Source organism: Gossypium hirsutum, chromosome D04 (genome assembly GCF_007990345.1).
Source record: "Gossypium hirsutum isolate 1008001.06 chromosome D04, Gossypium_hirsutum_v2.1, whole genome shotgun sequence".
Classification (NCBI taxonomy): domain Eukaryota; kingdom Viridiplantae; phylum Streptophyta; class Magnoliopsida; order Malvales; family Malvaceae; genus Gossypium; species Gossypium hirsutum.
In genome coordinates this window covers 4,848,640-4,861,999 of record NC_053440.1, presented here as the reverse complement: position 1 = coordinate 4,861,999, position 13,360 = coordinate 4,848,640, and the positions used below count along the sequence as shown (strand labels likewise).

Sequence of the window (13,360 nt, the reverse complement as noted above, 5' to 3'; positions counted from 1 at the left end):
TTAAACAAAAAAATTAATGGTTTCCCCCACCCCTTGTTTTTATTTCTTGTAGTATAAGATTTTAAGTGTATAATCACAAATAATACACCCTTTTATTCTGAAGAGAAAGAATATCTGTACAACACTAATGGTGACCCCATGGTACCTTGCCCGGATTCATCTAAAACACAGTTGGCTCCAACCTGCGGTGCACGAATAACTGGTATGTTACTTTGGGCAGTGATGGGTCCCGGTATCATTCTGCAAGTAACAAATATTTTCACCAGCCAAGCATTAACTTTGGTCTGAAAGTCAGTAGTGTTGTGTCTTTCATAGGACATAACAGAACAAATTAATTTCCCCTGGACCGTTTGATGGTATTCCTTAGCTCCACTAAAGAGGGAAGAGGCTTAGGCACAGGTGCATTCATTGACCGGTACAACTTTCGGAAGTTGTCACTGTAGCCCTTTGAATATCCGATAGAGTAAGAACCCTTGTTAGTTTCCTTCCTTATCAGATTCTCACATTGCATTGTAATCTCATCAGCCTGTTTGTTTTCATATCTGTACTCGTGGTAAGTATCCCATCTCATCTCCTCACTTTGCATAACAGTCTGAACTGCCTCTAGCTTGTTCTCTAATCTTTCCTCGACAGTTTCCGTAGTCACCAACTTCTTACATTGCAGTGCAGAGCCTTCTGCCATCAGCTCATTTTGCAATCTATTCTCAGAATCTTCATTGGTGTTATGGATTATAACTAGTTGCTTCATTTCATTGACAACACAAAGAGGGTTGTCTCTTGTAGATATGCATTTTTCCTCAGGTGGAAAATCAGGATCATGGAGGCTAAGCCTTGCCCGACCAAAAAGTGTTACAGGTGGCCTTTTGCTTGGAGGAGACAAACTCAAGAGCCTTTTTTTGCAAGATGATACATTAATAGGCCGCAGTTCAGATTCTACACAAGTTAGGGTGGATACTTCAACCATGGGAGAACAAGCTACAGTTTTGACAGGTGAATTTACTTGTGGACAGGGTTCCATGTCAATGTCCAGAAGCTTCCAAAGAGAATCATCAGAATTTATGTAGGAATCGAAACAGTGCTTCCTAACATAATCCAACTCCATTGCTCGACAGCTGGGGGTTGTAGATACAACTCTTTTAGGAGCAAGAAGTTTCAAAGCCCACTCTAGCTCTTCCCTTGATGAGTGCATAGAATAACAGACATGCCAAATACCAAACTGATCCTTTATTGCTTCATTAAATCTTATCTTCCTTCGACTATCCATTTCTAAACGCTCTTCCTCGCATACATACCACATTGCTGAAGGTTGTATAATGACGGGCTCATGCTGAAAATTAGCTTGGGCCTCAGCAAACATTATTGTTGCTCGTTCAGATAGTTTAGGGAAACCATCCAACACCCGGAAACGAGAAGTTGGATCTTCCGAAAGGATTTTAGGAGCTATGATAGACAGTGATTGGAAATAATCAGCATTGTTTGCCTTATCAACATAAATCTTGGACCCAAAGGTTAGGGACACGCTGGTCAGAATCTCTTCCTGACCCAGAAGGTCACATGTTAGATACACCACGGGTGCATTTGGATGCTTCCATATACAATTGATAACCTAATTCAAGGAAACAAAACGTTGTATCAACTTAAGTGTTAGTCTGTACAAAGGTCGGTCAAAACGAAGATAGGAGAAAGTATCAACAAATGAATAGACCCTCAGGAAACTGTGACACACTACGACTAATCAAAATAATGACAAAAGAACAAGTAAAATTGATGTTTTAATCATACTTTTACTAATTGCTAGTGAATGCCAATCCTTTTCTTACAAACATTGTTGCTATCTTTGTGATATTATGATTGTTAAGGATTAATGTCAAAATGGTGTTATTTTTTCATTACTCCTAGGATCAAAATACAATGGGACTGCTTGCATGTGTTCACTTCTGCCTGCTTCAGTTCATTATTAACAAAGCAATATATGAAATCTAATGTAAAATATTTCCTTAATTTAAGTTATAAAACATCACAATTAACAAGAAAAAAATGCAGAGGATTCCCCCCCACCCCCTCCTCCATTTGAAATGGTAGTGACTAAAGAAAATATTGTCCGCATACGGTAGACAAATCTCGGTGGTTCTCTTAAGTTGGTACCACATTCATGAGAAATGAATAATAAAAACATTTTAAATCCCAATTAGGCCTACAATGACAAGACAATTAAAACGAAAATCACTAAGCAAACAAGGACTACCTGACGGATTGATGAATGCTTGCTGGGTAGATTTCGAGAGAATCTACCAAAAGTGCAGTCTAGAAAAACATAATCAAAACAACATTGTGGCTCTTTTCCTTTCCTGCCAATATACTTCTCAGGTAAATTTTGGAGGCACTCTGGCGTGAGTCTACAGTCCCCGGTATGCAAGATGTTACCAAAACTGCCTTCAAACAAGAACATAACTGCTCCTGAAATTCATACTATATGTCAATACAAATTTTTCTCAAACCACAATAGGTTATGCATATAGAGAAAATTACCAAACCATCCCCACACCACACACTTCTTCATAAAAGCAGAAAGCATCATCTACGAAAGTAAAATTCTAAAAGTCAAAGACAACCAAAGCAAGTGTCATGTTTTCAACTATGTTACCTGACTCTCCACTTTCCCTCAAGTACCTATGTCTGACACATAATTTGGAAATCGTTATAGGTACAATCCTCTAAATATATGCAAAAACTTATAAAAAACTAAGAATACCTATGTTGAACATATATCAGCATCGAACACTCACCCATGAGTCCAGGTAACATAAAATCTATCAAGTCAGAAGCTCAGATGCTAGAATCCATTCTTATATAAAAATTTATCAGTAAATGGTGAAGAGATTCTTCTTCTAATTCAAGGAGAATTGTCTGCTATACTAGAAATCCAAAACTCTTTATCACAAAAGACCAACTAGAGTACATCATAACAAGTAGTGATCTCTAGATATTATCCAGATCAGTACTACATGGGAACAATAACGGAATTAATGCAAACAACAAGATCCTCTTCAAAAGCATACATTAATTTAGGATGCAAACCATTACAAATTCCCTTTTATTATTATTTTTGTTACTTGCCTTTTGTTATTAGCTTTTAACTTGCAAAATAATTTGTTATAAGACAAAAGCAACAGGATAATTGATTTAAAAGGAAAATGGCCCCAAGATAAAACTGATTGCAACATCGTTTCTTTTTTTTTTTTCAAATAAATGTCAAGACGATTAAAATTTTAATACTCAAAACTATAGAATTCACTCTAGCATCCAAACACACTAGTTGCCTTGCTGCTTTTGAAAATTAAGATAAATAAATAACAATCAGACAGAGTCCTTCAGTACTTTGTTTGCATAAGCAAGGACAAAATCGTATAACTGTTAACATAAATGAACTCTATAAAAGAAAATTCTCAACTTAAAGCCATATCACAACATTCAAATTTCAAACAACCCAATGCTGAGAAGTAATCAACAAACAATTCCCAAATAATAAATCAATAAAAAAAACGACAAAATAGACCAAGAAATCAATCAAATGAATAAATTACCAGGACAATGATTAGAATCAAAAGCTGTAACCTGAAATTCCTCATCCGGGTCGTTGATAACAATGGATTCCCCTACTTCAATTCCCACGAACAAAGAATCATCAAGCTGCCAAACCACGAAAAAAAAAAAGAAAACAATCAGATAACAGAAAAAAAATTATTACAAATTCTAAAACCATGATAAAGAAAAAGGCAAAACCTGAGGATAGTGTAGGAGAACAAGGGATTTGGTGAGATGAGTTGAATAAATTGGATAAGAAAAGTGAGAGGAAATGCCAGAAGTATGATCTTTATGAGCATGGGTCAAGAAATGGTGCCTTTTTCTCTTCGAAGATGGACTGAACGTGTCCACTGAGAAAGGCAGCCCTTTGGGCATTTCGATTGGCATCTCTGCTTGATGATTATTTGATTTTGGCTGAGAAGTTCACGTGAATTTGAGGGATTTTCTTCCCTCAAAGCTTCCACAGGAAGGAAGAAAAAAGGGGGGAAAATGAAGTATTTTATTACGGAATTGAGTGGGAAACTGGAATTTGAGAATCGAAGAAGAGTAGTGACCAGCTGCATCTGTCTTTTTTTATACTTACTTAAAACCGACTCTCTCTTACAGGTCAACAGACCTGTCAATGGGTTCTGCTTATCTCGGGCTGGCCTGGCCCAAATTTAAAGTATATCTTTTTAAAAATATTTTTATTTAAATTTAATTATTAAAATATAAAATATTAATATAAAATAATATATTTTTATTATTTTTGGTGGAACAAGTTTGAGCCTGTTATTGATTTTTATTTTTAAAAAAATCGAGCCTTGATTTGATGTAATCTAATTTATGGACATTAATCTAAAGTTCAAAACTCATAATTATCATACTAATCACGTCTAGAATCATAATTAAGCTCTCGAAATCGAAATAAAGTATATCAAAATTATTGATAACTTTGAAAGAAGTTACAATAATTGGATATTTCTTAATTACAATGAAAATTCATTTGATTCTTCTCTCTTATTTGGCTGTGATCCAACAATCATACAGACTTGATTTTAAAAAGATGTGGTTTGGTTCAAGGGTCATCGAGACTTGATCTTGAAGTTGAGTTTGGCGAGATGTTTGTTCAAGAATTTGATTTGATTGGATTCAAATTGCGTTGAGACTTGATCTTGAATCACTAATGTTCGTTTCAATGGTCGTTGAAACTTGATCTTGGATAGTTGAGTCTGCTTAAAGGATCGTCAAGACTTTATCATTAAAACAAGTTTTGCCTCCTTTTTGTTGGTGCAACCAGATCGGATTGGGGAGAGCTTGTGTTCAAAACTACTATGGCGTTCATCAAATTTTCTTCGAGTTCTTTGATTTCTTCAAGAACTTTTTAGACTTTTTAGAGGATTTAGAGTCTGCAAAATCTTTCCTTCAGAAAACATCTGAAGTTGTCGAATGGCTTAGAAGTGACATCTTTTTATAATGCCAATGAGACAAATAAAGATATTTTTTTTTTGATTTAACTTCTTCATTCGAGTGTTTTATAAGAATTAACTCTTTTATTTATTATTTATCTCAAATTAATTTAATTAATTAGAGTTAAAATAATCGTTAAAGAATATAAGTTGTTTATAAAAAAATTCTAAAAATACAATAATATATAGTTGACATGTACTGTTAAATGGCAATGTATCAATTTTTTATTAAATAGATAGTTGACATGACATTTTTTATAAAAATATTCTGTATTATATGTTATGTCTTCAAATAATTTAAAATTAAAAAAATAATAAATTTATAATTATTTTCAAAATTTTAAAAAGTAATATTTTTTAAAAAATAACAAAAATATCATTAAAATTTCAAAAGTATAAAGAAATCGAGAATAACAAAAATTAATTAAAAATATAAAATTATTAAAATTTCTAATATAATTAAAGGGATTATAAAAAAATATCCATATTTATTGACGTGGCATATAAAATCATAAAAAATTCATATTAGCAGTCCATTTTAATAAAAATTTGATTTGTCACCATTTGGTTGTATACATCATCGACTTAACGGAAAATTTGCAACAACGTCCTAATTAATTTAAAGAATTTTTTAACGTACAAGAATTGATCTAAAACGTTAACTTGTAGTAGAGGGACTAAAATGAAATTCTGTTACTAACATAGGGAACTCTACTCTTATTCTAGTTTTGGGTAAAATTGTAGGAAAGTCCTTATACTATGCATTTTCGACTATTTTAGTCCTATTGTAATTTGATAATTTGTGTTCCCTCAAGTAAAACTTTTTTTTTTCACAAATTCCATCAAATAGCTTGTCTTTTTCAAACATGTGATGTGATTATAAATATATATACAATACTTTTTTGCACATTGAAAAAAAATGTCAAAGAAAAAGAAAGTTGTATAATATTTCTCAAATTAAACTTAAAAATTTCAACAATCGCATGTCATCAGTGGCAGAGCGAGGGGTCTTGCACCCTAAAATGGAAAAAAATTTCATTGAGGCCCTTTATAATTTATCAAATTTTAAATTAGTAATGATAAAATTTTACTTTAGCCCCCCCAAAAACAATAAAAATTTGATTGAATCCTTTAAAAATTATAAATATATAGACTATTAAAATGATAGGATTACATTTTTACTATCGTAAAAATATACAAATTAATTCCACCAAAAAAAAAAGTCTGACTCCGCCACTGCATGTAATGGAATCATAACTTTTTAAAAGATATATCACGTCCAATTATTTGATGAAAATAACGGGAAAAAAATGGTCTCGTGATTGAAACACATATTTAAAAACATAGAAGAATTAGAAATAATCAGATTGTGCCATTAACCTTTTGATCAAGTGACAATACTATTGTGTTTTACAACGTTAGAGTTTGGATTCAATTCCTAACAACCCCACCCTTACATCCGATTATAAAAAGAAAAAAAAACCCGAATGATTTAAATCTAAAACCTCAAATCTAGTTTAATGTTCGAAATTGTATATTATTTGCATTAAGTTCAAGTATCAATATCCAATTTGGGTTCAAGCTAATTAAATTATTTGCTAGATATCCAAATCACTAAATATTTGGATTTAAGAAGTATAAATATTTTGTTTAAATAAAAAAAATTAAAAACTAAAGATATCTAAATTTATTATCTAAAAAATAAAGCTAATCTATTGGTTTGAATTCGAATATTATTCAAATCCGTAAAAGGAAATTTAAACTTTATATCTCCAAATCCGTATTACGATGAATTAAATCAGTCAAAATATATAATATTAACAGATATGGGTATTAAAATTATATTTGGAGATGGTTAAATTATATATTTTATTAAGAAACTAAATATGGATTTATTCGAAAATTTGGGTAAACATTAACATCAATGTATGTATCAATACATATCACAATAGAAAAGATATTTTTGGCCGCAAACATTGTCTAAAGTCCAGTGCGATTTGATATTAATATTATGGGCAACCTTCCAATCCACCTAAATATAGCAGTAAAATAATAAAAATATTGCAATCAGGTTTTAGAGTTTGGGTTTTGAATTTAATATTCAAGTTCGGGGTTTAAAATTTTGGGTTTAAGGTTTAGAGTTTAAAGTTTAAATTAAAAAAATACTAAAATTATGTATCAATGACATAAAAATAAATTATTAAAATATTATTAAATAATTAGAGAGGAATATAAAATAATGAAAAATAATTTGTATTAAAAATAGTTAAAAAATTTAAAAAAATAATTAAAATATAATCTAAAAATCTTAAAGACAAACCAAACAAAATTATTAAAGCCGAGCCGAAGTGGATCCTACGGGCATAATCTCAGCTACTGTATAAAAAGCAACGAAAAGAGAGGAGACATTTTCAAGGCACGTTATTCATGGAGCCGCCTTTCTTATCTGGAACAATGCTAACTTTGTCTGGTTATAAATATGAATGGCCACATTCATTCATTCATTTATATTATATCCTCATTCAATGCCACTTGCTAACGATGACTAGATGAGTCGCATGTACGGTCCCCAACGTAACATTTGCAGACATCAAAGTACGACCCTGCTCTACGTCACACAAGGCAAATCCCATTCTTGTTGATCAGCTTTTTGCAGACATGATCACCCCTCTTTTCTCCATCATTTACGAAGCATGTCTCCGACAAAGGCACAATGCATGCCCCACTCCCTCACCCCTCATTCGCACCTGCTTCAAAATGAAGCTTCCAATCTGTAGCTAAACTCTGATGACTGGTAATGGTATTTGACTACTTTGATGAACTAGTAGTATACAACATCGTCAACGTTACAAATGAAAGTCATCACCTTCCATATACAACCAAAAATAATCAACAATATATATGTTGTTACAATATAAAATACATTCTACCAGCTTCATCTTTTCCCATGCAACAAAAGTCCCACTGTTCCCCATATATTCACCATTCCGAGAATCCTTTTAAGTTAAAATGTAATTTGCCAGATTTACCAAAATAGGGAGTGGAACATTGATGATACTCTATCCTACTTCTATTTACAATAATCTCAAATAGGTCTTGTTCTTGGCGAGGTGCCTGTTGTTTGTACTTTTAGTTGTGGCGCTTCAAACCAAGGATCATGAGTGTATCTCGGGTTTGGTCTTGATGTGTTCCCAGAGAAGTCGCCTAAGTTATGACCACTCTGTCCTACAAACTGATAAGCTGGATGAGGAGGAGAAAGAAAACAACTCCTGTGTACTGGACCGTATCTTAAGGGGCTTGAACAAGGAGATACGGGCAACGATGTGATTGTTCTTGCATTATCTCTGTGCGCAAATACAATATAGGCAACTTACTGAAGAACTTTGATGCATGTATGCCAAGTAGAGAAAAATGAAACATTATATGTTAGATTGTTAGTACCTTGGGGTCCTCAGTGCTCTTGAGGTTGTAGCCATTCCCTGCGTCCCATAATCTCCATCAAATGAGAGGATATTATTTCTATTCGATTGCATTTCCAATATAGGCTGCTTAGAAAGTTACAATAACAACAGAGATTAGCTTAAATCCGGCTTGAGTTACTTATAAACAAACTTCAACTACATGAGTCTGTTGATGTACAAGATATGGTTTAGAAATGTCTAAATTATCCAGATTAATGGTTTAGAAATGTCTAAATTATCCAGATTAAGTGTTGCTATGAAAAGTGCTACCATTTGTTGAATTCAAAATGTAAAAAGAATTGCATAAAACAATAAAAGTTCAGAAATGTGAGCGTAACAGTCATTTCATATTCTAAAGTGGGTTTAACCAGAGAAGTAGGTTTCTATATGTGTAGCATCCATGTCCAAAAAACTTGCTTGTATATTAAAACCAAGAAGCTGAAGTTGTTGCAACAAGCATATTCTAAATTAATCAGTTCAGAATGCGCTGGTGAGGTCTTCCTTACATGTATAAAAGTGAAAGTCTATGTAGTAAGAGGTAATAGAAATCATAAGGGAAAAAAGGAATAGGAAACAAGCATCTTAAGGATACATACCGGAGTGCGGCTTCCATCAAATGTGTAAGGAAAAGCATCCTTGGTTATGCTGATGTTAGCAACTCTTGTAGTTGCTTGGTCACGAATGAAAGGGTGATCTAGCAGTTGAAAGGCTGTAGGACGTGCTGACGGGTCTCGTTGCAAGCAAAGCCTAATGAAACTTTTTGCTTCATTAGAAAGGTGATCAGGAATCTCCGGAACATCCTTGCTGTTTCCAATCTTAAATATTGCAGCCACCTGTTGAGTCCAGAAATATAAAAAGTTCTCCTCAACTCAAAGATAGCCAGAAAAATACATTATCTGAAAGATTGTTTGGAATTAATATGTCGCACCCCTTCATACTGACTCCATGGTGGTTTTGATGTTGCCATTTCAAGTATAGTACAGCCCAAGCTCCAGATGTCCACTGCAAGGTTGTAGCCATTTGTGTTCATTACAACCTGAGATCAGAAAATACACGAGTGGGAAGAATAATTAGCACTAAAATAGCAGTCAAAAAGTTTCTAAAAAGAGAAAAAGGGAGTGGTTCAGTGATTAATATATTAAGACAAAGGAAAGGTGATACCTCTGGTGCCATCCAATAAGGACTTCCCTTGAACGAAAGCATTGTACCACAAGCTGATATCTGGAACAGCAGGTAATTAAATAAGTGGCCTATCTCAATCATTAACTGAAGAAAAAAAAGATGATAGAAAGCTGGGAAAAAATAACATTGACATTTTCAGTTTTCATTCGAAGATATCCAAGTTAGATTTATCAGTCTTAATTTTCAGCCTTCAGACAGGAAAAGGACAAAAAAAAAAGGGTTTTTCTTTTTTTAATTCCCTAGCCATTTTCAGTTTTGATTCAAAGGCATCTATTATGTTAAATTTACATAAAAGCTTTAGATCTTCTGCCTAAAGACTACAATCAGTTCTGTAGGCAGAAAAGAATAAAGAAGAAAACATCAACTAATTTGAAAAGGGGTTTAAAGGATAGTCTAAAGGACAAACTTTTGTATAGTAAAAAGATGATTTCTTTAAACAAAATCAGATTCCTATCAACATCATTTGAAAGATACTTAACATCTTAGCCACGACTAATTTTGAAGGATAATGAAGCTTGAGTATGTAGAACAAAGCCCCTCATTTCCAAGATGATATTTGGTAACATACATGTTTTGCCATGCCAAAGTCTGCCAACTTGATTTCACCAGTAGGATCCACTAGTATGTTTGCCCCTTTTATGTCTCTGCAATAAGAAACCCACAGCTTTAAAACATAAGAATTAAGATACAGCTTAAGCCTCCCTATAACAGACATATAAGCATCCATAACTAGAGCTACATCCAAGTACCTATGCACCGTATTTCTTCCATGTAAGTAAGCAAGCCCAGAAAGAATTTGTCTTGTATAGTTTTGAATAACAGGTTCCTTGAAGGAACCATATTCTTGAAGCAATTTGTGGATTGAACCACCAGAGACATATTCCAAGTAAACAGAGAGCGTTTCTTCACCCTGGAAAATAGCAATTAGATTTTACTAAGAAGCAAGGTCCATTTAACTGGTACAGGAGAAGGATGATCATTCTTCCTTCCCCTTTCTTCCATAATGCAAGTGAATCATTTGCATGTTAGCAGTATATAAAACTATACCAGTTCACTTCCATAGTATCGGACGATGTTTGGATGAGATAGCTGATTCAACAAATTTATCTCCTGTTTATATTAAAAAGTATTAGAAAAACCAGACACTCTAATGCAGCAATTTGAAAATGGTTTCAATATCGACTGGTAAAAGGATAGGGAAGGTTGAATAATGTTGTATTCAGAAAGAACCAGACAAAACTATTACCTGGTTCAGTTGTTTGAGGCATTCTTTTGATGTCTGATCATCAGAAACGAACCTGACTTCTTTTATAGCACACATCTGCCCACTTTCACTGACAAACATTGATACACAATAGTTAGAGAAGCATAAACTATAAACAAAATCTAAATATTTTGAATCTCAAGTCATAATGCTTGATAAATATCTTAGTTATGTTGCAAATTAGCAGATAGCATGACAACAACTATTTACTTTCACTAATAAATATCAATTCTTTAAGCATTTATGACTTTTGAAGTGTATGATAATTAACTTATACAAAAAGCAAGTCCTACCTATTAAATCCAAGATAAACATGTCCAAAAGTTCCCCTCCCTAAGAGTCTCCCTTTACGCCATTTTGATAGAGAGCAAGGTGTGTTTTCACTAACTCCACTAGTTCTTGTGTTAGGCAAGGCAGAAGGACTAGTAGGAGAACCTGGTGGAAGAGGCAACTTATGACACACAGACTTCCCATCTTCCTTCTTCCCTGTTGGAGACTCGAGACTCACTCCAGATAATCTATGATGAAGCGGTGATGTTGGGCTGGTTGGACCTCTCGACCTCGGACCAGGGCTTCTCGACCTCACGTTGCTTCTAGTTTCACCTTGGCCTCTCATGTCATTATATGACCTGTATTTTAGTTAATTACAGAAACTCTTAACCTCCGTCTGCAGAGCTAAATAGCATATCACAATTCTTATCTTTTGGCTCATTATAGAGTTATGATATATATTGCTTATAGATGTTAGAATCCAACACTATATCAATCAAGAAGTACCTTCAATTTGGAAACAAAGTAGTTAATAATTTACAGAAGATAGAGTTATAATGCCAAAACAAAAGAAGGTTGGCCCTTTGGGGGAAAAAGTAGAGTAGTCCTAAATTTAGTAAACAAAAACAAAATTTGGGAGGTTTGAACACCAAATTTTGAGAAAATATAAATCATGTATTCTAATTCTAACCGAAATAAAGGGAAAAGAGAACCCACACCCAAAGTAAACAAACTCTGACAGAAAAAATAGAGAGAGAATTTCTGTTCCAAAAGCTGAAAAAAATTAGCAGATGGCAGACCCAAAGGGATATTCTGATAAAATTATGAAAAAAAATATAAAAGGGGAAATAGAAGCAATCAAACTGACACCCAAGAAAGAGAAAAAAGAGTTTTTTTTTATAATTAATCAATGACTGCTTTCTACCCGAAAAACAAAAAAACATGGCGACTGCTCCCATTAATTCAGAATAATAATAAATGAAAATTTCTCAAATTCTGAATCCAAATTATGTTAAGAAAGGGGAAAAAAGCCACCTATAGGCAATGAATTGAACGGGATCATTTGGAATCTGATTATCTTCGGAGGAACCAGAAGAGCTAAAACTACAAACCGAAGGCGACCCAGATCCCAAACCCACAACATGATCACTGTGCATCGAGGAGACAGATGGTGTAGGCAAAGGGATCCCTCTTTTTTCCCCTGAATCCGAATCGAAACCCGAAAATCCGGAAGAACCACTACCGGGAACAACAGCGCCGCCGCCGACGCCGAAATCCCTGCTCACGCGTGGCGAACTACGCGTGCTGAAAACAAGTCCTCCTCCATCATCGCAACCCTTTGGGTAGTTATTGTTCTTGTCATCGGGTGTTGCAGCCGGTGCTTTCTTTTTTCCAGCAGCGGCGGCGGTGGCGGCGTCGGTTTTAGCAGGTGAAAACTTGAGGAATCCGACGGAGGTACCACGGGGAGTTTGATTCCGAGGACTGTCTTCCTTGTTCTTACTAGACTTTTTACCCCACCAACCTGGCATCCTTTTTCTCAATCTATAATTCCTGTTTGAAGAAGAAGAAGAAGAAGAAAATGGAGAGACGAAAGTTCAGATTTGTGAAAGAAAATGAGATTATATATGTACTAAGGGGAAACCAAGAGGAAAGAGAGAGAAAGAAAAGATTTTATTTATTTATTTTAATTTTAATTAAATTAAATAAATTAAAAATAAAAATGAAGGGAGCGGGCCACATCTACAGTGAGAAACAGCTAAGGGAGGGTGGGGGTGGATTTGGGGACGGCCGGAGGTGGTTGCATAAAATGGTGATAGGTGATGATGACGTGGCTTCTTTTTATTTATTAATATTAATTAAATAAAAAGGAGTTAAAAAGGCAACAGTGTAGTTTGTTGGAGGTGGGCGTGCGGATATATGTATAAATACGATTGGTTTCTCTTTAGACTTTTTTTTTTTTTTTGGGCTGTCTCTATCCGTAATCCAATGTACCATCACTCTTTTAATCTTCTAACGTATATGCTTAGCTCAACATCTAGGGTTGGCACTATCATCTTAAAATTACTAAATTTTGGGATTTTTAACCTCTTCTTCCGTATCAAGGTTTTATCTTCTTTTTCTGTCGAGAGTTATGTATAACTCGTAAAAAG

At 34.0% G+C, this 13,360-nt stretch overlaps 2 protein-coding genes across 6 annotated transcripts; both read right to left on the bottom strand.

The window, feature by feature from the left end:
* On the bottom strand, positions 1-4,133 carry LOC107959478 (uncharacterized). Of its 2 annotated transcripts, none has more exons than XM_041091747.1 (4): positions 3,784-4,133; positions 3,585-3,690; positions 2,246-2,457; positions 1-1,606 (listed from the first exon to the last, which is right to left on the bottom strand). In XM_041091747.1, the coding sequence occupies exons 1-4, from the start codon at positions 3,970-3,972 to the stop codon at positions 332-334; spliced, it is 1,782 nt and encodes a 593-aa protein (XP_040947681.1). In that variant the 5' UTR covers positions 3,973-4,133; the 3' UTR covers positions 1-331. The 2 variants fall into 2 exon arrangements, with proteins under 2 accessions (XP_040947681.1, XP_040947682.1); XM_041091748.1 differs by having other exon boundaries at positions 3,616-3,690; positions 3,784-3,841.
* Positions 4,134-7,821: 3,688 nt separating this feature from the next.
* LOC107959477 (mitogen-activated protein kinase kinase kinase 3) lies at positions 7,822-13,045 on the bottom strand. Of its 4 annotated transcripts, none has more exons than XM_016895545.2 (11): positions 12,246-13,045; positions 11,234-11,569; positions 10,923-11,010; positions 10,724-10,786; positions 10,426-10,586; positions 10,245-10,320; positions 9,656-9,715; positions 9,423-9,530; positions 9,091-9,327; positions 8,475-8,578; positions 7,822-8,377 (listed from the first exon to the last, which is right to left on the bottom strand). In XM_016895545.2, exons 1-11 carry the CDS (start codon positions 12,737-12,739, stop codon positions 8,119-8,121), a joined length of 1,986 nt encoding a protein of 661 aa, XP_016751034.1. In that variant the 5' UTR covers positions 12,740-13,045; the 3' UTR covers positions 7,822-8,118. The 4 variants fall into 4 exon arrangements, with proteins under 4 accessions (XP_016751034.1, XP_016751035.1, XP_016751033.1 ...); XM_016895546.2 differs by having other exon boundaries at positions 7,822-8,406; positions 8,475-8,581; positions 12,246-12,891; XM_016895544.2 differs by having other exon boundaries at positions 8,475-8,581; positions 12,246-12,891.
* Between the last annotated feature and the right edge of the window lie 315 nt (positions 13,046-13,360).